Below are 25,040 nucleotides of genomic sequence, written 5' to 3' on the forward strand. Positions count from 1 at the left end.
GCCCTCCCGACCACCCGATGCATATAAGTGCCAAGAAGTGCACAGGGCACTTAGCACTGTGTACTCCTCAATTCTAGGTTGCGTGCCCAGGCTGAGAGGAAATTAAGTTATTCACGGTATTTATGTTTCAAAACTTGTGTAGACATGCTTTATTCATCTAACGACTTTAAGGGGTTATGTCACAGCCACAATTAATGAATTCTCTTTGGTGTCACTGCCCCCCCCCCCCCCCCCCCCCCCCCAGTCTTGAGCTTTGCACCACTTTTAGCTTGAAGGTACCTATGTTCTCATAGTTGCATCAAAAGAGAATACCAAGTGTAGCTAGACTAAGATATTGGTGTTCAGATGTTGCACATATATAATTCTTACCGATAAAAGCGCTTGGCTAAGCCAGAAAATTACCTAAAACTGAAGGACATGGAGTGACACCCCTCGCGAATTCCAGTAGCTACGCTTTGTCGAGTGAACTCTTCCCCAGTTATGATTAGTTAGTCACTTTGTCGTGCAGTGCTATGGTATACTCCCAATAGGACGGTTAACGTGAATTCTCTGGTTAGACGAACAGGTGGAGTACATTTGGTTGGCATCCCATCTACTCAATGTAAAAAAAAATTGCAGACTGTCAATGCAATTGACGTGGCAGAGTATGCGTTAGTGTGTTCCCCCCACCTGGACAGAGCAGCTGCTGCAGCTGACGGGTTCAAACAGTGCGAGCAGGGGGCGTGTGCCAGTCCATCAATCACCATGAGACGCGCCGAACCCCCGCTCCACTTTACCGATCCATTCCACCAACCACAATGTGACAAGCTGTACCCCCTCCCCACCCCTCGACTGTGGTTGGCAACCGCGATGACCCTCTCGCCGCCCGTCACCTCCCATACTCTCTTCCTTGTCCCATTTCCCTCTCCCTTTTCTTCCCTGTAATGGAAAGCGTATTTTTTTTCTTCGCTGTGCCTCCTGCAAGCCGAAGTTTCACACGCCAACGCCCGAAACATTGCCATAATGGGCAATGTTTCGGTCAACGGTAATGGGACTCCGGTCAACGGTACTCGCTTAATGCCCGCGCAGGAGTCTCGGGGCAAGCAAGAAAAGAAAAAAAAATTAAAAACGCTTCCTCGCAAGAAAACAAGCAAATGCGTCACGCAAAAGGGCTTTCCTGCATACGACTCATCCCCGCAAGGTAGCTTCTCCTCGCCTTAACTGAAAGTGCGGGGAAGCACTCTTGCGGGAGCAGGTAGGGAATGCAGGGAAAAGTTCGCTCTGCCCTGCGCGGGAAGCAGCGACCTGGCAGGGCCGGGATCTCGGCGCTGCGCGTGCGTCACCTGCTGCGCGTTTCCTCGGGCGGACTAAAAGGCGCGTAAGCGTAGATTACGCCTGCTATTTGAATTTGCGCTTACACTAAGGGAGCCGTCACAACACGCATTTTCGCCGCGCAGAGATCTATTCTAGACATGGCCAGATATCGGCGCTGTGTCCGCGTCGACTGCGGTGTGTGGAGAGACTCGATGTGCTGTCGATAACATCCACTCTGCAGGAGAAATGGGGTAAGAGAGAGAGATAAGGCTGACCATATGCTTTCAGGGTCTTCGGTGCATGGCTATATAGCCAGCTGGGCATCCTCGATGCGCTTGAGCAGTTGGAAAAGAAAAAAAAAGCGGGAAATAACAGAAGTGGTCACCGCGGAAGAGACAGGGAAAAAGAACGCGAAAAACTAGACCAATGCCGTTTTCGAGTACGATGACCCTAACTTGACCTATGCCTTCGCTGTTCAGCTTACTTCGTGCATAGTTTAATATAGTGCAGTCTTTGGGATCGTCTTCTCACTGAAGCGTAATTTTGGCACACCTAGCACGCTCACATGCCCTTTTGGGGGCACTTCAGGTAAGATGAACAAATTCCCATGGTCCCTTCCAGTTCACCTTAAGGGGAGACTCGGGTCTTGAAACGGTGGGAAAAAATGCGAAAATATAGTTGTTGTTTTTTCCTCAAAAATGGCATATTCGTGGGCAATATAAAGTACCTAACTACAAAGTTTTAAGGTCTAATTCGACTTTCAACAACTAAAAATGATATATTTGATGCCCCCGAAGCGTCGAAATTGCAATTTCGAAGCAAGGTGAGGCAGAACTCCGCGCCTGTCGCTTCCCTCAGCTGCGTCCCCGATGGCCGCAGTCTTGTTCAAAAGATGGCGGTCTTATTATCTCGGCACTACCCGCACTTCGCCGTTTTCTGAGGCCTCTACAACGACCTCCGAATGGCTGGCGCGCGCACTTCAAATGCACTTTCTCGACATTGTGTTTTTGCCGACATGACTAGCTTAACGTAAGTTTTTGCTATGTTTTTATGGGGCAATTTCATTTCATTTTATACCCTTTTGAATTCGGAAAGAACTAACCTATGGAGATGTACTATTTTATATTTTATATGGCTGAGTCGAACATATCAAATTTTGCGAACAATAATGTCAATTATATTTCATAATTACGGTGCTTCTACATAACTGAACACGACCGACCATATGTATACATAAATCCAAAGAATATAAATATCATATCTCCACGACAGGTCTCTGTTCAGAACCACAAAACCCGCAAGAAATTACTTAATTAGGCTTCAGTTCTTTTCCCGCAATATGGGAACTAATGGAGATATACTGAAAGCAAGTATATTTCTGAAATCAAGAGGAAGAACTACGTATGCACGGTAGGAGAGAGACCGCCGTGCGCTTGGGAGATGCGAGAATGCGATGCATCCCTCGCTTGGCATGCCGCCCAGTCTACCTCCCATGAAGCTGATATCTGTTCGCGGCGCCGCGGGTTCGAATCCCAGTTATTAATGCGAGAGCATTATCTGGCTCTCTCGCGTAAGCAAAAAGTGTCCGCACGGTTACGTCGTTCTCTGAAGATAAATGTGTGAAAATGTGATTGTGACAGCGTGCGATAAAATGTTGCCGTGGGAAAAATTTGGTTGATGAGGTTTGATTAGTTAATTCAACGCGAAAAAATTCACTTAGACGTCGCAATAGCCATGGACGTCGATATAGTACACGGGCGTCAGAACAGCCACGGGCGTCGATATAGTATGTGGACAATTTGCTTTCGCATTGCTCCACACAAACCGGTGAGCCGGTTTGTCGCGGTGAAGTGCTTTCTCACTGAAACCACATATTGTTGCTTTTCAATAAGACAGCCTAATCACGGTAAACGTGGATATGTGGCTCATTTAGTAGTGCATGATTTGTGTCGAGAAAAATAACTAAACTTCAGTTTTCAGTGCAATTGGTGTGCTCATTCACATTGGCGGCTGCACATGCGGCTCAGAGCAGCGTGAATTCAAAACAGTAGCGACATTTGGGAACGGAGGACGCTCCGCACATTTTTATTTCGCAGCACTTCTAAAATAGTCAACAGGCCATACAACGCGTAACCGACGTATGCAACCGATCCTCAAGTGGTAAAGCATCTGCGCTCTCTTGAGCTTCACAATACATACGATTCGATTATGACAGGAAGGCAAAGAAAGCAAAGCCAAAGCTATCCTTTCTATATACACGTTACGTAAACTTTTAAATCTGCAACAACACTTCTACACACCAGTCGAACAACAAGACAACGCCACAGGTATTTATTGTCCATAAATATATAACACACTGTATAATCACGGACTTCGTCGGAACGTACTTCGCAGTACACGTGGCTGAACCTGCACACAGGGTGACCCAACATAAGCCAAGCATGTTCGCTCACAAAATGTTTCATTCTTTGTTGTACGATCTCTTGCAACTGCACAGTTTATATCTACTTTCAAGGAAGAATTCAGTGGTTTGCATGCGCTTGTACCGGTAGCAGCACGAACTCGAACCCGAGTTTAAGGCTGGGTAGACAGTGACTAAGCTCCATAATCCAGCTTGCATGGTCTTTATCAACTCCAATTAAGCAAAGCACGCTTGTTCATTTTTCGTTTACTTTCATTTTCACTTGTTCTGAGATGGATATGTGCTGAAACAAACAAAGCTTTGTGCTCCTAGCATACCGGCTGCTGGCCTGAAATGCAGGTCTTTGTTCGCGATGTTTACCTTCCGCCTCCGTCCACGATGTCTGGGGCATCTGCCAGCTTTGTCTTTGCGACCACGTGACAGTAATGGGGTGAAAATGATTACTTCTGACAACCTTCGACTGGTGTTCTTTTGGCGCTGCATACTTCCACAGAAAACACACTGTTCTAGAGATCGTTGCACTAATCAGTGGGCGTCAACAACGCGGCGGAGCCTTTAAGAGAGAGTAACTCACCAGACGCCCCACATGTTTAAGCCGATCTGAGTGGAACCTTTCAGTTTGAAACCTCCAGTTCAGCCTCATCTCACAGTGAACCACCGCTAGACTGCCTTGGATCACCCCGCGCGCACCCACGCGAAAGCTTATTAAGTTTACATGTGTATGTACACAACGTAGATGAAATTATTCCAAGCAGGTCCGGTTACATACAGGTCGAGAGCTATATGTATAACAAGGGCTTATATATTATATAAGTTTTCAACTCTGAACGCGCCTTGGACACGAGAGCGGCGGAACGCGGTTAACTTGGTGCAAGCCTGCAGCGCGGATAGAAACTATCGAACCAGCTCACAAGCGTCCAGCTGCTGCAGCGGGACAACGAATTCGACGATGACGACTACATGGGCTATAACGTTGAAAACGCGCGTTGTGCGTCGATGGCCAGAGCGAAGCGTATACATGATGACTAGGCGCCCGCACCGAGGGAAGACGATCGAGGGCGCATCGGAGGTGTCCGACCACACAGGACAAGATCTAACTCTCTGGTTACATGCGATTCCGGTGTACAGAACTGGGCAGTCAAAGAAACGGCGCTTTAGCACAAAGCAGTAACCACGGAAGACACTGAGATGGAGTCTGCAAGCACGTATTTCTTTAACCATCACGCTGATAACCAACGTGTAATCGGCTATGTTTAGCACACGTCTTTACCATCTACAATATGGGACTGCCATTTCCTGCACTGTTTGGCTGCGAGTGCTATAAGATCCGAAGGAGAGTCAAGCGTTTGCTTCTCTCGTAGCATACCTGATCTTGTTCAGTTTACGAAAAGAGTTCAACCATAGACGAGTTGTTCGAGAAGGTTACAGCGTCCCGAGAGGTTTTCTGTATTGGAACTCTATGGTACAGCCTTGGGCAAAAATCTTCAGGTCATATTTTTACTTTTGAGCCATATAATGTATGGCACTTGCGGCACCCGCTCGGACCAAAGGGATTAATGATGTTTTTTTTTCTTTTTTTCACAGTACAAAAATTTTTTAGATTCAGGGGTACCACAGGTGCACTACTGCACGGCGTGAAAGCAGGGCATGTGACCCGAACACCTTTCACTGATACTGTACGAAGGTAATGGTGGTAAAATTAGTTGTTAACGTAAGTATTCGTTTTTACTTTTAGCTGAATTTGCGTCGTTACTCCTTAATATGCATCGATAGTCGGATTCAACTCGAGATCGAAGCGGCAAATACCCGCCAAAGGAAGCCTCCAACTAACGGCATCGAACTATTATCATGGCATGATGGTCAATCGCCTTGCAGCTGACTGCTCCCTGCGATGCCAAGCTAGCATGTTCTACATAACGACGTCACTGCGTCAGTTCGATGCCATTGGTCAGAGGTCATCCTCTGAGGTGCATTTGCCGGTTCGTTTCGATTCAGTGTTGTATGCTACTATAGACAGCAGTATCAAAAGTGAATGTATACAGTGAGATCTCCTGGTCTCGCTGTGATTTCTGTCTTTCAACGACGTTACTTCCTGATCATTGCTTTCATTTTGAATTGACAGCTTATATACCCGTGCTCCAGGAGGCTTAGAAACCGATGTCCTTCCACAGAAACGCCGTTCTCAGAGCATACTCCTGCCAGCGTCTAAATTCTGCTATAACGAGCAAACAAGGCGTTTACGACTTCCACACATTGGCGTTTTCTGCATACGCTCCATGCGGTGATTGCACATATCAGCCTTTACGGAATGCTCACAACTTTGTCTTTCATCAGCCTGATTCGGATTGTTTTTCCTGGTGCTTCAGATCACAACGTCCCTAGGTAGTCAAATCTGGTGATAAGCCTTCAGAAGACGTATAGACCAGCTGCAGATCTATCGGAGAAAAACTGCAGTTTCTGGTGAAGCTCAAGCTGATGCCTACCTCTTTTTTTTTTTTTCGTTCGACTGCGGCCTCGGAGATCCTTTCATTGGTCTTCTAAGCCCTCGCGATACCGGAAAGACGTCATTGACTTCATGGTACCATAGGAAGTTTAACTTAGAGTATTTGCGCGGCTCGCAAAAGCAGAATGCGCTTCGAATTCGTGTGGCATCTTCCGAGTCGCTGCACCCTTTACTCCGTCTCATTCTGCGCGGAAAGCAGTAAATGCGGTGCCAGATAATGCGACATCACGGCAATACGGAGAGCTGAGGACACATATCACCGGTCAACAAGCTTGGTTCCTCTGACTAATCGCATGACTGCATGCATCGCGAGAAAACCTATAGTACCGTTTCGCATCCTGAGAATTTGTATCGTGTGAACAACCGTCACGTTCACGCAGTGTCCCTGGGACAATTTGCTGCTAAATAATACTTTCTTCAACGTTTTTTTTTTTTTCAGTAAGCATTGCCTACTAAATACCATACTTTGCCTTAGAAGTGACACAAAGTCACTTTGTGTCAAGTGTGACACAAAGTCAGCTGCTACACTCGTGTCACTGCTAAGCACGTTTGCTCTGTCGACGACCATGGAAGTAAGACCACCAAGAAAAGATGAACTGATCTCTTCAGGAGACTCCAAGAGCAGAAAAAGAAAGACACTAAAAGTTGCAGTCTGCTTACAATTCACGCAAAGCACCTTTCACGTGCAACCCTATATATGCCCGTACTCAGCAACGATCCGACGACCTATACGACATTAGATCACCCCTACTCCTTGTGTCAAACCGACTCTCTTTGCATAAACTGCAAACGCAAGTGGAGCTTAGGGTTGTTTTTTTTTTTTTTCGGCAGTGTAATGTACCAGAGTATGTGATGGTATCTCGCGTGACCATTAAACAGAGCGCAGAAACAAGAACCACCATGGTTAACGCAAGATACGTAAAGAACGCGTTAAGCCTATCTGCGGCGCTTGTTTCTGAAGCGACGCTGCACAGCGGCTAATGTAACAACAGCCAACGTCTTAGTAAAGGAACAGAAAAATTACGGCAATTTCTTTGCGCGATTTAACAATAAATTTCGTTTTTGCCGTAATTTTAAACAACAGCAAGGAGAGCAGTTGTCGAATGAGGGGTTAACTAAATTTGTTGGTTCACTGTCTCCGTGAATAGCTGGGTTTTGGTGCAAAGCGAGCAGTGTAAAGCGATATTGCAGCTGTTTGCGAAATTCGCCACGCCTAGTGTCTCGTGTGTTTTATGATAACGCAATTCTGCGCTCTCTTTAGCAGCCAGGTCATCATCGAGGAGTTTACAAGAAGAGCTTGGGGCAGTGCTTAGCTTACTTAACGTCATTCAGCGCTCAAGCGCTGGCTCAATGAGTTATAAAGACTGGTCGTCACATATATAGCTTACATTTGAAAGAAGCACTGTGGACAACCGGTAACGAAGACTTTTAGTTCTCTGATTTGTGAGTTTGTTCTCTAGTCACAGACGCTGACGGTAAAGTTTACAGCCGATACACAGAAAAGGACACGAGATATTGGTGAATGATAGGTATTTTTGTCTCTTAGATTAGAGAGATTTAGCATAGCGCGATATGCTACAGTGATCCACTTACGCGGGGGCCGAGCTGCGTCTGCGCAGTGGCGAGTGTGCGCCTCTTGAAGCCTTCTGCGCATGTGAAGTTGGCAGAACTTGTCCGTGGTAGCCGATCGCGATATGCTGAATATCTCTATTGTTGGAAGGCTTTTCCATTATTTACAAGCTTTGCTGTTCAGTCTTACAACGTCTACCGATTCCACACAGACAAACGCCAATGGTGCGCCTTTACCATTGATATAACTGGAACAGCATCAAGATCTATGAGTACCTTTCACCTTTCGAAACATGAATCAATTTTGTCTTACCAGAGTATTACCTTCGCCATGAATGAGTAAAATAGGAAAGCCCGAAGTAAGCAAGGCTTAAAATGATTTTCTGGCTCTAGAGATGCGACTTCCGTGAAGCGAAAATGTGCGCCAGCGTTTGCAGTTAGATGAACTCAAGAGAATTTTCACCCGAAGCACTGTGAAAGCACTGGCACATCTCCTGACGTGTCCAGCAAGTCGCCACGGCATATCGCGGTATCTCATTTTGATACAAGCAATTACGGCATGGCTTTGCCCTAACATGCAGCGACATGCAGTTTTCAGAATATGAGCATAACCGAGCGCGCTGTTTCTTCATGCGTGCCAGGCAGCTTCAGCATGTTCGACATCAAAAATAGAGCTGTACATCGAAAATACGATGAAATAAAAATAAGGGCATCTCTTTGTGGGTGCTGTGCGTGCAGTACATACTTAGCTACAATGGAGATGGGATTTCAATGATAGTTGAATATGGTGACACATTAGACATCTTGAAGTGACAGAGAAGCGTATGAGCACCTTTCACTCGACGAGAAACTATATTGCCCGTTCGCATAGGCCGTATATACGCATACACATATTATATGGACACGTACTTCTTTCATTCCGGGACTCGACTAGAGCTATTAAAGACCCTAGCGGCATTCCTCCACTTTGCCGTGCACAGACATCAACAACAAAATAACGACCTTCACGTCCTTCCTTCACTGCACATCCTCGGAAGAGTCGCCACACAGGAGCCAGCTCACCGTTCGTCTCTACGCGCAAGCCGAATATGAGGGTCGGTAATGTGTCCACCCGAATTTGCCTTAATTTGACGTCGTTGTCGGTAAAGTGTCCACCCGAATTTGCCTTAATTTGACGTCGTTGTCGGTAATGTGTCCACCCGAATTTGCCTTAATTTGACGTCGTTGTCGGTAATGTGTCCACCCGAATTTGCCTTAATTTGACGTCGTTGTCGGTAATGTGTCCACCCGAATTTGCCTTAATTTGACGTCGTTGTACAGCTCAGCTGGTAAATACAACAATTTTGTTCGCTTTATCAGAGTTTCTTAAGCGTCCCCACACATGCGGCCCAGCAGACATGCCTTAAAACTTGCTCAAGGTGGCGCCCTTTAAGAGTCGCGTTGAGACCAAATTCGATGGACACACTACAAAATCGTCCATCGAAGGCAGGTGCTGACGATTCCTGCCTATAAATAAACCAGACCACCGTATATCCCCTTGCTGGTGAGCTTGGGCACGCTATAGACCGTACAAAGTGTGAATATTGTTCATTAACTATTTCTCACATTTAATACCCCCAGCAACGCTTCCAGTACTCTCCAACCAAGCAAGGAGAATGATCTCGACTAACTGGGTGTGAGACGACGTCATTTGAATGTCTCTACAAAAAAGCAAACATGTTTCTCTGTGTGGAGACTTCAGACACCCCGTCAGTAAGCAAGCAGAACAAGTTATCCAAACCTTCACAGACCTTTTCACGACCCTCGGAGCAACTGGCTTTTGGCCTATGGGGAAAGCTCGGTGTAGCTTCTTTACCTCGACTGTTTCCTGTTTTACGAGCAAATGCTCGAAGTTGCCTCGCACAACGAACAGTCCAATATGGCGGCGTCCGCCGACCACTTTTTGACCACGGTCTAAGCGAATCAGACCATATCATACGGTTGAGCTGCAATCACGTAACTCGGTTTAACTGACCAACACGCGCCTGTTTCGCCGGCGGAAACAGCGCCACGCATTACTGCGTCGTGAGCGGGGAAATGCCACCCCAAAGGTCTGGTGAGCGCGCCTAGATCCCTGTGCGAGCGAATCCTCGGAGGTTGCGCTGCGCGCGGCTTTCGTGTGCTCCGAGCTCCGCCTGGATGATGTCAAGAGGCGGCTATTGCCGCAGGCAAGCCCGGCCGGGCGGCCGTGCTATAGGGTGCAGCAGCGATCAACGCTGGGGCAGCAGCAGCAGCGGCCGGTTCCCGTCGGACGCCCCCGGCCAGCGGCGACCCGGTGCAAGCCTCCGCCGTCGCTACACCTCTTTGCAGAGGCAGATGGAGAAGATCATGCCGATGATCTGCGAAAGAGATGAGGGGGAGGACGAGAAAGGATGCGGTAGGAAGCGAATGACGACAACGGGCTATCACTAGTCATAACGACACATCTTGACACAGTGCGAAGACACAGTACGAAGTACGAAAACAGTACGAAGACATTGTACTGTGTGACACGTAAACTTTGAACTTTCATCCCAGTCACCTTACATCATGATTCCACGCTGTGAATTATTGTGCTAGTGGCCACCTAGATAGAAACAGCAGGTACTAATCGCCAAGTGACACAGCTGAAACTTACCTCTGGGTCACAAAATGTCGGCAGATGAGTGGACCTTACAGCCTGCTGCGCTAATTATTTGGAAAAGGTTTTGCAAAGCCTCTCGGAACTATTCAGCCATTACTGCCTATTATTGGTGCTGCCAAAAAACGTCGATAAACGGACGTACATAGTTTTTGAGTCTTACTCCGAAATAAGCTGATTTGAAACCCGCCGCAGTCCACCTCGCGCGCTCTCCTTTCGGCTCCGGCTACGTCGTCTTGCAGCCCCATTGAACCATAATGAACCAAACTCTATTTATTATAGTTTTAGTTGTGTGCAACGAGCGCACGGAGGAATATAAGCGGTACTTCGAAGCTATTTGCATTTGAACACTGGATTGGTGAACAGCTTGCGTCGGTGGCGCAGGAACGTGTCTCATTAAAGAAGTCTTGGTGGAAAGAGTCCGAACTCCATACGCACGCATTTTGAGTTGTCGGCGCAGCTTTTGAGGAAGGAACGCTTGGCTGCAGTTCCGCCTGTAAATGTTGCGACAACGAATTTTTTAGAGCCTGCGCACCTAACATCGATTCGCGATCAACCGCTGTCTTGCCGGATGCCCTTACAGATGCAAATTGAACTTCGGTACGGACACAACCGTGTGACCTGCACCATATATATGTGGCACATGTGCAGATGACTGTGAACGCAAGAGAGTACACCCGTGCAATGTCCTCCCTCCCTCATTTTTCTTTTATAGGACAACAACTCACCTCTAAGCCGGCAACACCGCAGCCCACGGCTATCAGCATCGTGCTCTCTTGTTTGATAAATTCCTCCAAGGCGCTCAAGCAGCCCTGAAAGCAAATTAAGCCAACAATATTTCACCAAGGGGGACACAAAAGGACAGCAAACAACAAAGCAGCACAGGTCACAACAGCCCACAAAAACACGGCACAGCAATAAAACATAAAACAGCACGCCGGTGAAAAAAAAAAAAAACAGCACGGTGAAGAAACAGTACAGGGCAGACGGGTGCCCATGCAAAATCTAGTCCTTTTTGTTGCCCTTTCTAACAACAGCTACCCGTTAATTTCTTCGGTATTGCCGTCAATTCACGCTTTTAGACTAGTCCCGCAAGGATGCACCGTTCGGCGCTTTGATGTTTCGTCATTGTGCCGTTTTCTTTGTGCGCTCTTTAGACGCGTGCGGATTTTCGCCGTTCTGCCTTTATTTGTTCTGTTTTGTCGCTTTGCCGTTTTCTGTGTGTTGCTTTGAGGAGCGCTGTTCTTTCATGGCGCCTTCGCCAACGCAAGCACATCTATACAAGCAAGAGCCTGCAACGCAGGAAGACAAAGCCGCTCTTTCAAAGGTGCAGATAATGTTCACAGGGACCCCCCTAGAACTTCGACGGCATCTTACACTGTCGTTAAAAGACATACGTGGTCCTTCTTCCCCTTAAATGTGCGCGAAGAGACCATACATGCTCCCCTACACTTTTTCCCCTGCAACTTTTCCTTCTACAGCTGATACGTCGCAGAGACGTGAGCGGCCGCCTAAACACACAAGCAGTCAATCGCGCTCTCGTCTCAAGACAGGCCTGCGACCGATCTGCGGGCAGGGGCCCGCTGGGTTTACGACGAGAAGAGATGCAGCGAAGCGTTCACCCGGGGCGGCATATATCGTGAGCAGTACTCGGTCTGCACGCAGACAAGAGGATGGAATGGGCATCACGGTCGTATACGCACAGTGTTGTGCCTGTAGGGGTTGTGCGGTTTCATGTCCATGTTCTGGCAGAGCGTCTCGTTGAGCGGCCGCGGGTTCTTGTGCGAGTCCGGCTCGCCCTCGTCTCGCAGGCGGCAGCAAGTCTTGCTCACGTTGTCTCCGCGGCCGATGCTCTCCGCCTTCCACACGCTGTCCGCGTAGTCGCCCGGTCCGGACACACCGCAGCACAGCATCTGAGGCGGGAAGAAGAACAGGACGCCCGCCGTCAGACGCTCCTTCGCTTCGATATAGCGAACAGTTGTAAACAAACCTTCTGGATATAACGAAAAAGAAAGAAAAAATGTTCCGTTCTGAGCGCGCCGCGCACGAAAAAACAAACGCTCGAGATATAAACATGTATCTCTCGTCGACGACGGTGATGTGTCGTGCCCATGCAGACGCCGTAAATGCGGGCGTCACATCACCCCCTTCGAAACGGTGGGGAGGGTTAGTGGCCCTGCATTATTCCTGTAAACAGCTTGGAGAGGAATGTATCCGAGAAGCATTGAGCGCATCACTAACAGTATTCCTTTGGTCGTTCCCGTCTTTCAGAGTTAGCGCGCTGTTCTGAGCTGCCGTTGACCTTTCATTTGCAAGCTGGACTTTCATAAGAAAAAGCAAATTGTGCTTACGGGCAAAATTTGCTTCCTTTAGAAGTGAAGTAACGTAAATGCCACTATGCGTAAATATGATTGTTTTTAATGAATTGATTCAAAATTTCTATATGAAGCCGCTGTTCTGATTATCGTTTGCCACACTTACATCCCAGTTCTCACTGGATTCTTGTTATCCAGTATTTTTAAAGTGATGTCTCCTTTGCTTGTTGTGCATATGTCGAAGTTTCAGCTCAACTAAGCTAAAGTTCCGAAACTGGTGTGTCATCCGTGTTATATTTCTCATTTAAAAACCAAAAGTCACCACATAGGGTCACAAGTGATATGAAGCGTATAACAGAGCAAGACACTCGATGACGTGTACGCAGCGCGTTTTGTTCAATGTTTAGACGCACTTGCAAGAAGTAAAAAGTAAAAAAGGAAAATGGTAGCAGCCCAAGCAACAGTAAGTTATAACAACCAGTAACTGCAGGCGCTGTCTCTGTGGCCAAAAAAATCGGCCAACGGTATCTGCAAAGAAATCCGCCATGCACGCATAAATGGCCTCACCTTGGCTTGTGCCCAGTCGAAAGCAGTGGTCACGTGGGTCTTCTTCCCGTATTCCCTCTTTAGGGCGTGGTTCAAGTCTTCCTTAATACTCGATAATATCTAAAATAAACAAAAGCGGGACAAGGAAAACTTCACACACCACTCGTACAAGCCTTTCGTCCACGGCTCTGCGAAGAGTCTGCGATTTAAACCATTACTTTTTTTTTTTTTCTGCGCGGCCGCACATTTTGCCCCCATATTTCGCTGGCATTGTTTCCTTCAAGGTGGGACGCAAAGAAAATGCGTCATTATACAAGACCGCGCATCCTCCGGTAGGTAATAGATTCTGGACATTAGCTATGATTTCGACAATTCCCCTTTTGCTATATTGAGGTTATAAAGGCGATGCAGATGCTGTAGTTCTATGCATGAAGGACTCTTTCCTATCGCCGTACATCTAGATCAGAGCTTAGTGCTCCAAAGAACAGTTGGCACCTTCTGTCGACTTGGCGGGCATAGAGGGTGAAGTCGCGTAAGCAGATTGATTTCAGTATATATTGACATTACCATGTCCTGTCCTCGTTAGCGCCACCTGTCGTCTTGATTGTAAGAAAACCTAAGCTTTTTTACTTTTTTTTATAACTACACTGATAAACGCCGCGATCCTCCTAGAACTGTGCACTTCTTGAGCTCTCTCCTACGCCATCCTCCCGCGTCTCAAAGGCTTCTTACAAACGCCATGCACGGATTTCGTCGTTTCGTGCCTTCCACTTCAGGTACGCAAGCCGGCAAGCTCCACCATAGCGTGTCTGAAGAAGACCACCTCCTTCTGCAGTGACGGGCGCTGTCCAGCTGGCTGTCCGGACGGTGACATTCAGGAAGCGGTTCCCCCTCGACACATGGTCATATAGCCTTCAGCCTCACTTTTGCAGGAAGTCGAGAGACAATGCACGCAAGCTCCACGCGACAGCTTGATTACCCGGGGAACCACGCATGGATGACGTTCAGTCGATGCTGCCGCCTGTCCCACAGTCGCCGTCCCGGTAAAGTATACTGTCTATGGCGGAGTGCGCAGTCCGAATCCGCACGTGCTACTTGTGCGTTGAGAGGTTGAAAGGCGCTGCAGACGGAAATTATTGTTTCGAGCGAAGTCTCCCGATTTCGCCACTATCGTCACGCTTATGAGTGACGCTCATAACTGTAACAGTATGTGAGGGGTCACCTTATCCTTCAGAGCGGTGTTTACTCCTGCAAGAGACCCAACAGCGTTGCCCTAGTCAACCGACGTTGACAAGCGTAGTCCCCTGCATCTTCACTGCACTTTCAGGGACGAAACTTTTAGGCATATTTTTGTGGCATTTCGCAAACTATTTGTTGTATACGTTCAGGGTGTCTCGCGCATCTTTTTTACCAACTGCAAGAGTCGCGCTACCTTCTTAGTGCTCCTTCAACTCATTCCCTCCTCTGAAAAAGTCGCGCACTCCTGTCCACTCAGCACCGACTTTAAGGCTACTGTCCTTTAGAAGGACCGATCAGCAAACAAAGTTCTAACGAAATGTGGCTCCAGAGAAGCGGACGTCAAGTGACTCCGGAGTGGAGAGCTCACTGCCCGCACACACTCGGTGAGGCAGCGCGCAAGTATAAATACCTTGTCCTGGAATATGACGGCGAATATGCCGATGGCCAGCTCGCAGGCGAGTATGATGAAGAGGAAGGCGAAATAGGTGCCCAGCAGGCACTTGCTCTCCTTGACGGCGCCGCAGCAGCCGAAGAAGCCGATGAGCAGCACCAGCAGGCCCGTGCCGATGAGCGCGTACGCCAGGTACTGCGGAAGCGCGTAGTTCTCGTCCACCCGGAAGAGCCGGAACAGCGTCGACCGGTGCTCGTCGATCAGCAGGAACGCGCCCAGACCGATCAGCGCCAGGCCCGACAGCTGCACGAGCGAGGCGCCGGCACGGCACAGTTAAAACGCCCGGGCCGACTCAGAATAGCTCTTTGTTTCTTTGTACACAAAGCAAACTTTATCCGCTCAACTTTGCCACAGTATCCATTTGAACATAGCCGAAGTGAATCGCCGTTTTCCGGCGAGCAGTCAGTCGCCTTTCCCGATTTCCAGGAAGATGAGGCGTGTATACGCCTCCTTTCTTGCTAGGTTCATCTTGAATACGGATTCAGTAAAACGCGAAGCGAAACTAGCCATTCCTTATTTAGACCATTCGACTTTGTTTTTCGCGGTATAAACGTGTCTGTATCCGGGTTCCATTTCACCCATCCTCCGTAACAAGCAAGCCTAAACGCGTAGAGCGCCCGTTCTCAGATATACTATACTTTCTCCCACGAAGACATATAAAAGATGCCGCTGCCCTCGACTCCGCACCAAGCCTGTACACATCCTAGCAATTACAACGACCACTCTTTCTTTATGCCCTACAAAAACAGAGCCTGGAAACTGCTCTGCGTACAGTTTCGCTGGTATAAGTGCCTGGAGAGGGGCCGAGAAAAGAAGCCTGGAGAGTCGCACGGCCAGTCTCTTGAGGCCGCGTACGTGCGCTTCTTTCAGTTTGCTCAGGGACCGTGGCCCGCGGGACGCAACGCGTGGCCAGCCATGCGAACTAATTGACTTGGGAGAAACTCGACAGGCCAAGCGCTCGCTTTTTTGGCTCGCGCGCGACCAACTTGTCTTTTTTCTCGAACAGATAACCGCGAACGGGCTCTGTGTATGTGTGCGTGCAGGTGAATATCGCTGCATGTCGTTTCGCGGGCGTCTCTTCATTCTCTTTCCCGCCTCTCCGTGTGTATGAGCGTAAGCATCTCTCGGACACGGGGGCCACTCTTTCATGCTGCATGCGTTTAAAGGGCACCATCACGGCTTTGTTACGTCGTAGGCTGCGCCGAATGATTTTGTAGGGCACTGGCCACTGACGCTTACCGAGCATCCAGAATCATCTGTTAATTTAAAAATAGATAAAAAGGTGTCGAAATAGGCTTACATTAGTATACGTAATGCAGCGATGCACGCCATTTTCCTGCTTTGACAGATGGCAACCCGTAGCGTATAGTTGTACTACTTTCACACAACAGCCATGCCGGTTCCGCCCCCAGAGTCCCTTAGCCCATACACTCAGGGGAGTTGCGTTGCTGCAACCAAATTAGTCCCTCCAAGGCCAATCATTACTCCGTTAGCGACCATCTGATGTTTTATATAATTTTTCTTTATCTTAGAGTGCGGTTACTGTTCCCAATGTAACCTGTTGCGCTAGACAGGGCATGTGTTCGGCGCAACAGCGACAAATGTTGAACGCGTACAGCTTTATTTTTTTTGGGCATGCAGCTCGACTGCTGTTCTTGCGACGCAGAAAGATTTCATTTTATCGAGTAATTAATTAACGTTGTTTAATTAAGTTTTGATCGGCGAAAGTTTGACAACTGTGTAAATCAGAAAGTTGTGGATATGAGAGAAACCTTAAAAAAATCCGATATGTAAAGGTAGATATATTTCGTTTGCTTTCCCCTGCTCTGTCAATAGGGGACTGCGCCAGCGTTGGTAGGTCGTGCAAGCGACCAGTACACAACCAGTGCGTGGCGCAGGATTCTGTAGCAGCGACAAGGAGGCGGAGCGTTTGAGATGAGTCCGCAGTTACATCAATGCCTCGATTGCATGGGGCCTCTTGTGACGTTTCACATCGCTCCGCCTGCAACGTTCCACACATCCCCCGCAGTTAAAGGCAATTAAGAATTAAAAAATTAAAAATACCCTCAAATGCGCCAGGCGACGGCCAATGGTGCTGCCCTCTAGTGTTGCTCTCGGAAAACGCATACCAGTGGTTTTAATTAAAGCAAACAAAACAAAACTTCAGAGACTCTTCGTTCTCCACCTGAATCGCACATTCTTTGGCTAGTTACCTCGTCTTATTAGTTGCTGCGCAACTGTCGGGTCATGCATCGTAAAGTACTCTGAGTGTACAGATAGGCACGTGACAGCACTCTGCGTACCCTGCTCTCTAGATCTGCTGTCGGTTCATCTTCCTCTGAGTTAAAAAAAAAAAAAAAAGCGGTATGAAATTGGCTTCACACGCTGCATTGTTCACAAGAAAAAAAAAACGCACTGACTGTTCACATCGCATACGTGTTTGCATATCTGCTATCGGGGGCAAAGGTCTTCAGGACGAGCAAGCGGAAGACGAAGCTGATAGCTGTATTATTAGCCGGTGTCTCGCGTAAAGAATTATGGCGGCGAAAGACCAACTCACGTACTGCAGGGTAGTGAAAGGAAATGACCGCCGGTACACATTACATTCGATCTCTTCTTGCGCGTCCTGGAGACTTTTGTCCACGATGGTACGTTAGTATATATATGAATGGTTTAGCCAGAAACGTTTGAAGGTTGCTGTTATTGCTTAGTTTTTTTTGCTTTTTCGAGCTCAAACTTTTCTAAACGAGCGAACTGGAAGCTCGTAACGATCTCTGACGCGAAGGACAGCGCAATCAAGGTCAGCGAACGACATCGAGCCCGTTTTACTGTAGGTTTCCAGCGGTGTTCCCGATATGCACGATCGAAACACGCCCGAATCACCACCACGCACGCCCTGCCCGTATGGCTAACCGCTTTGTCTCGGCCTTATCGGCGCGCCGTTTGCATTGGCCCTGATTCCAGACGCGCGCCAGTCCCGGGAGCAAAGCGCGCGCGCGCGCAGAGATCACCGCACGTTCGACCCGCGCTGGCGAAAAGGCGGTCGACCGGGAAAGCGGACTCGCCGGTCGGCCCCGCCGGCAGCAACTGCAGCGGCACGTAGTTACGCCCGTTACACCGACAAGCACAGCAGCGCGCGCGGCGGCTTAACCGACGCGACGGTAACGGCGGCGCTTAATCGCCGAATCGAACGAACCGGGCGTTCGCTCACATTCGCGGGAAATCCTTGGGGGACGGGGACGACGTGGCGTACGCGGCTGCGCGGACGTGTAGCGCTGCGGGCCGTCGCTGTGACCGATCGTTGCCCGGCAGCCACGCGGTCCACACACGCTGTACGTGTCCACGTAACGGTGCGTACCGAATTAACGCGAATGTAACCACCACTCTACCTGACGCTAATTCTTTCCCTTCCACTCATCTACTTTTACTTCCTTATGGCATGTCAGCGGACCTCCCGCTGAAGGGAGGGAGACTGATTCTCCGTGGCATCCAGGGGCCCCACAGAATCTCGCGTTTCTTCAACCAGCATAGCGGAACACGTCGAACAACTGTTCTTCGAAAAGGTCGACTGTTTAGCTCTTTGTGGTTGTATTCACGTTTGTTTGGAGAAAAATGTATTCAGACATAGCACAACCAGTTTCCTCCTTGTCTCCTCCCCGCCGCTCAATTTAATCTCAGGACCTCAAGACGTAGAAAGGACTCCGTGATCCCCGTTTGAAATTAACGGCTCTCTAACCTACAGTCTCAGAGATCCGCTTAGTTCGCTTGCAAAAAATAGCCGGTGCATTTCACTTTCTAGTCCTTTTATAGCTTAATACAAGTGCTCCGTTTTTAGTGGCAGCAGCCGATGTGTCATTACGAAGAATGTAATATAATAAATCAATGAAGTCCTACCTCTATTTGTTCTCGGTGTTCCTTTAACTCAAACCATCTTCCACTTTCTTCAGTAAATAGGAACATGGGCATAGAGAGTAAGTTCAAACGCATATGGCAAGGTTACCCATCGCGGTCGTGATCTGCGCAGTTTCAAGCGGCTGTCTCATATTCCTTCGCTTTTTTTATTAAGTCTTCAGTTGCGAGGGGCGTATGGTGTCTTCCTCATCTTGTGTTTCACCTTTCCCGTCTAGTTTGCGCTGTGAATATTCATCAAATAGCCCAAACTTATGCTTTTCTCCGTTATAGCCATTCGAAACATCCCGAATACGCTATTTAAACAAGACATTTTCTTTAGCTTTCTGCGCTCACGATCGCGTTCAAATACGATACTTCGTATACTTTTCCCAAAATACGGCCGCAAGAAAGCAAAAGTTCATGGAGTCGGGAGATAGCAATCGAGAGGAGGCCACAATCTCGGTAGTACGGTACATACCGTCCTGAGCGCGAACTGCACATAAAGCGCCTTGTGTGCCCCTTCAAGCGAATGCGATGCACGAGAGAGCACGACCCATTTTATGCCGTGTCCGCGTGCTATGCCAAGGATTTTGGCTTCGGGGCAGTAGGGTATGCGTATGCCATACAGAGTAGGGCTCGTGGGTTTTGTGGTGTCGAAACGTGGGATGGCTGAGCGACGGATCGGCGAGATTTTAACAAGTGTGTTCTCCCGTGCTCCTTCGACCTGTGTGAAAACGTCACTCTGAGCACGGATACGCCTATATGGGATTAGACAGGGAGTAAGCAGTCCTCTAGTGCACACCCTTTTATAAAAGGGAATAAGCTGCAGAGGACAGCTTACTCCCGTCTTAATCCTTTCTGTTCCGTGTGTACAGTAGCGGACAGAATAATGTGCACTACGCTTCGACAGTGAAAATCTTCTGAACCGTTACGTATACGGTGAATTAATTGGTGTTTGATACCTTGTCTGCGTAAATGCTGATTGCGCACTTCTGCGTTAAGGCAGCCCCGTTACGCTACGCGAGGCAAGAGTTGGAATGCCGAAGCGTGGTTCATGTTATTCTGTCAACGACTGTATATCCTCGGTACCCCACCCATCACATGGCCAGTGCATATGAGGACTACGAAGCCCTTGTATTGTACGCTTGTGCTTACGAGGAATACAATACCTTCGTTATGTGTGCTTGTGCATATGAGGATTATCATGTTCTCACAGCCTATGCTACTGCACAAAATCATATGTAATCATACGTAGGATAATATGACTATAACGTTATGCAATAATTTACTGTTTCGGTCGATCGTCTTGCGCTGGAAAACTAACTCCCTAACTAAATTTATACACCGACAGCTCTCATTCCAATATTTTGCGGTTGCGCCTCTCATGGTATGAAGAGGCATCTTGCCTGTTCACATGCGCGAAGCGCACGCGTTCCTTTCGAAAGTAGGATCTTTTCTTTCAACCAAAGATAAAAGTGGGCCTAAGGTTTCTACTATCGGCGACGTTTGTGCGACTCGGAATAAAGAATATATAAGACCAATAATATCATAGAGCACTTTTTTTGTCGAACAATGATGGCCGGACCAGGACAGTGTTGACGCTAGATACTATATTAATTACCTCCTGCTAGTACGCGACCTTTCTGGAATTCTCCGTCTATAGCTCACTTTGCGCTTTCTGGGCCTTGTGTATTATTATTATTTTGTATTATTATTAAAACTAGCGCTTGTCACGAGCTCGAAGTGCCACTTCTGATTGCCCTTCTATGTTGGTTCACTGTTTAAAAATCGCAGGCTCCTCAAGGCTAATTCGAGAAGAACATCTGCATTCACGCGTGGAAGCAGTCGGGGAGGAAAAATAGGGGCCCTCACCGATGTCTCGCTTAATGACTGCGCCAGAGAATGACAGCATTCAATTATACGCATTGCAAGGCGATGAAGCTGTTTCGTGTGGTACTCATTTTCCACACTGCTGTCTTCGATTACATAGAGTTGCAAAGGTAAATTATTCAGTAGAAGTGCTTTTGGATAGCTTCTTTGTGAAAGTACGCCTTCACTGCTGTCGTTACTCCTCTTCATCCATAGTCGTTACGAAGCGTTTAACGAAACGAACATGCGCAGACAGCGACGAGGAACTGTTTAGGCCCAGCCACGCGTCACCGCAAAAAAAAAAAAAGAAAACAAAAACTGTGGGAAAGAAAAAGGGGCAATGCTACCCAGCAGTTCGACGCGCTCTGCCCCAAAGAACACGTCGGCAACCGACGGTGCGTGGAACCACGTCCTGTGGCTTTTCTCAGCCAGCCATGAAAGTTGCGTCACTCTCCGTACAAAAATGTATACTTCACAGGTACGCCGGGAAATGAGTCAGGGCTGTCAGTCAAGCCCAAGCCAGCCACTCGAAACGAGCTCTGCTGTGCTGCCGAGACTGTCAGTGGAAAAGAACGCGCATTCTGACTGAATGCTTTGGAGATAGTGTATCCCGAACACCCTTGGATTCTTACAGCGCACGGCGCTGAAATGCCTGTTGAAGCAATAACAGCCTACGGAAAGATTGTTGGAGTCTTTCTTGCATGTCCTGTGTTCTTCTCCTCGTGTCTCGTTCTTTCGCTGGTGAAGTTATGTCTGATGTACACCAACTAGCCCACTTGGGTACCTTGTTACAGTTTATTTCTTGCATTAATCGCAATGCGATTACAGCGCTTTCAATTATTAGCAATAGGCGCAATTATCGCTTGAACGTAGGCCCAGAAGTCAATTGCAGTTTGGTATCAATCAAGCCTCTTCGCTTCTTACTGCCAGATTCACGGCTTAGAGTTATAAATTTTGACATTATCCGACATTTGGATGTTTATTATTACTCTTTGTTGGTGTCCTACACCCTGAGCTTGGCGCATATCCTTAGTCGCTTATGCGCCATTAAACTCAACTCAACTCTTTGTTGGTGTCCACTGACCTAGGGAGCCAGTTATGAGCGGCTTCAACTTTTCATCGTCAATGCCAATTTACCCAGTGTACGCCAGCGGCCTATATGCTCCAGTACCGAGTTTCTGCCGCTTCGTTGTCCAAGCCAATGCATGCAGCGCAGATCTGTCTGTCACTACCGCCACATAGCTCAAAGCGCGAATATTGGTTTGATAGTAGTATTAGTTAATAATAAGACGATCTGCAATGCACAGCGCAAGATTGCGTTGTAGTTTAACACGAGGCGCGTTCTGCTACGGCGATAGCCCAGTGCTCTTGCGCAGTGGCCAGCGAAGCTTATCTATGCGCGCCACCGCGGGTTCGAATCCCAGTCGCGGATAACTATTTGATTTATTTTTATGTATATACTTCACCTGGCACAGACCCACACATACATACAGAGATCGCAAGTTCCTGCTCGGAGTTCGCCCATCGAAATAGCACTTTCGGTACCTGACAATTTACAGCTAGAATCATACAGTACTATTCGTCCGTAGGTCATACAGAGCGCGGTTGTTGGGGGTCGGCTTGAAACGCTTGTGTGCAACGCATATTTCATATTTTCGAGCACAAAAAGAATCTCATACTGCTCACAGGGTTAGGTCGGCAACTTTCTGGTTAGTTTCGTTTTTAGGCCAGTCTGATCGATACAAGCCGTCTCAAGTTTTGTTTTCCGTTAGCATATACTCAAGGTCGGCGACCACGATGTGTATTGAAGCGACGCTTTTGAAACAACATAGTCTGTTCTTTTTATGGATTTCTCGTCAGCTATAGCCTCTAAGAGAAATGAAAACGATAACGCTTACTGAAACAAACTTGAAGCTGCTAACTCTTTAATGCAGGTAGTGAGTGAAAGAGAAACCACTATAGTACATAAGTCGAGCGCCCACTGCGTGAGTATAATGTACAATGTGCCGACAGCATACGTGCGGGAGGCCAGCCGCACCTCCAGGAATGGAAACTCGCGTGCCCGGCCATCAAGAGAGACGGGCTGCTAACGGACCGACTCGCCCCATTCTTTATGTCGGGCGACCACGAGATACACAGCGGCAGTCCTCCCACTGAAAAGCGCGCTTGCTTTCCGGCTTGCCTGACAGCGGTTTCCTTATAACGGGAAAAAAAGAATCCGAAGAAGATTAGACGGCGAAGAAAGAATGGGCGCCCTTTCTGCAGCTCGTCAGATTTGCCCGCGAAGGGTAAGACCATGCGTGGGGCCTTCCTTTTGCTGGCGTGTAGTTATAGTCTAATACACGACCTCTCGCCCAGCTCTCCAGAGCAAGCGAGCGAGCGAGCCGCAAACGTTGCTTTGGCGGGACGGCACACGGCTCGGCAGGACGGAAGGGCCTTGAGACCCGCCGGCAGACAAGCGGGCTGGGAAATAAGAAGAATAACGAGTCGTCCTGGAAGTAGGTGAAGTGAATTGGATGCGAAACAAACACAAACCACCGCTGCTTCGGCATGTGTATGTGTGTTGACGCGCAGTGCCGCATAGGATGCATGGGAACCCGTTCTCGCGGCGACGAGAGTGAAACGAGTTTTCCCTTTTCCTTTCTTCATTTTCTTTTCTCTCGTCGTCTAAAGGCTGCTCGCTGCCTCTCGAAGAGAGATCGCGCCGCGGCGGCGGTCTGCTGGCATCTCTCTCTCGCGGCGGCGCCCGGTTGTTCTTCGACCTGAATACGCCGCCGCGCCGTGCGGCCGCTCCTCCGTCCGCGCCGCTCTGAAAACTCCGGAAATGGGCGAAAGTTGCGCGCGTCGTCAACGCGAGCTTTATCGGCGCCGCTGGACCGCAAACGAACCCCACGCAGAAAAGAATAGAAAGAAAGCAAAGAAAGTTTCAGTCAGCTCCGCGCCGTATCTCGCGTCTTCTCGCGTGAAAGGGGAACGGCCGTTTCGTCTTCGCTTCCCGCGCGCTTCCAATTTAAATGCGTTAGCCGCACGCGCGTCTGCGTGAGCTGCGATGCTGTGCGACGCGGCTGCGGCGTGCACGCCATCCGCGCGTCAAGGAAGGAGCGTGCACTACACGTTATGTGTGGGAAAGGCGGAGGCCTGTTCGCGCTTAACGGTTCGTACTGCCGGAACACATAGGCGAAATGTACGCTTTGTTTTATTTATAGATACGGCGATCGTGTTCCAGGAACTTAGCAGGGCAGATTAGCAGATTACAATGAACTGAAAATAAACATTATAAAAGACAGGGTACACATCTCAACATACCGGATTTCACTATATATAGTGAAAGCTACACGCATAGCTATAGCTTTACGTACGTAGTCACGCGGCGATTCAACGCGACGCAACATACAAAAGGCGGGGATAAGAAACACAACTATATCAATCATAGTTTGCGCCTCAAGAAGCCGTACAAACTAAAGATAAAAGAATGCCTATGATGATAATAATAATAACAGTAATAAACAGCAGGAATATTATCAGTGGTAGCATAAGAACCAATAGCTGTAGCCACTGAGCCTGGCGAAAAGCGTGTGCGATATATGGACTCTGATCCAGACTGCCGCTGAAGCCCCACTTGAGTTGTCTGAGGATGTTTTACTGCAGTGCTTCTTTGTTCCTCTATGGAGGGCTGTGTGCGGACAATCGGGCGGAGTATGAGGGATTCAGAGGCACAACAGAATAAAAGTGAAAAAAAAAAAAAAGCTAGAAGACTCACTTACCCAGAAGATGAGATTGAAAGTGATGAGAAGAGCCTTGGCGCACTTGGCACCGCAGGTGAGAGCCATGCTGAAAGAAGAAAATAGTGTCCGGTCAGTAATCGGCGTGACTTAATGATGACGACCAGCTAACAAAGGACCTACTTTGAGGCGCAAGGAAAATGATTCCGCAATTAGAAGCACGCCTGTAGGTAGCTGCGGTGATCGACAATGGTTACAGAGCAGATTACAACCGAATATAATTAACAACTGTGCATGGCGAGTCAGTTACCAAAGCCGAAAAGTCTCCCTCGCCCTTTTCATCAGACCGCTGCGCGCATGCGCACCTCCGGTCCTCCTGCTCTATTGGTTGAAAACAAACCGCCAGCCCCTACTGCGCATGCGCAGTTCATGTTATATTATAGATAGGCGCATGGGAGAAATGACGGCAGCTGTCAAGCACACACTCGCCACTTCGCAGGCGCAATTGATGCCTCGTGCAAAAGTATAGCGCCTGCGTCTCCCACGTTCAGTTGTTTTCAA

At 48.4% G+C, this 25,040-nt stretch overlaps 1 protein-coding gene across 1 annotated transcript in view; it reads right to left on the bottom strand.

Moving 5' to 3' along the window:
- Positions 1-3,349: 3,349 nt before the first annotated feature.
- LOC149372684 (CD9 antigen-like) overlaps positions 3,350-25,040 on the bottom strand; it is a 45,424-nt gene continuing 23,733 nt past the window's right edge. The window contains exons 2-7 of the mRNA XM_089567242.1: positions 24,522-24,588; positions 14,956-15,240; positions 13,329-13,427; positions 12,150-12,359; positions 11,175-11,258; positions 3,350-10,165 (exon numbers count right to left, since the gene is read on the bottom strand). Of these exons, the coding sequence (XP_089423368.1) occupies positions 10,121-10,165; positions 11,175-11,258; positions 12,150-12,359; positions 13,329-13,427; positions 14,956-15,240; positions 24,522-24,587 (789 nt within the window). The 5' untranslated portion in view covers position 24,588 and the 3' untranslated portion in view covers positions 3,350-10,120. The remainder of the gene's footprint in view (positions 10,166-11,174; positions 11,259-12,149; positions 12,360-13,328; positions 13,428-14,955; positions 15,241-24,521; positions 24,589-25,040) is intronic.

This window comes from Amblyomma mixtum, chromosome 1, assembly GCF_055824585.1.
Source record: "Amblyomma mixtum isolate Tamu chromosome 1, ASM5582458v1, whole genome shotgun sequence".
Lineage (NCBI taxonomy): Eukaryota > Metazoa > Arthropoda > Arachnida > Ixodida > Ixodidae > Amblyomma > Amblyomma mixtum.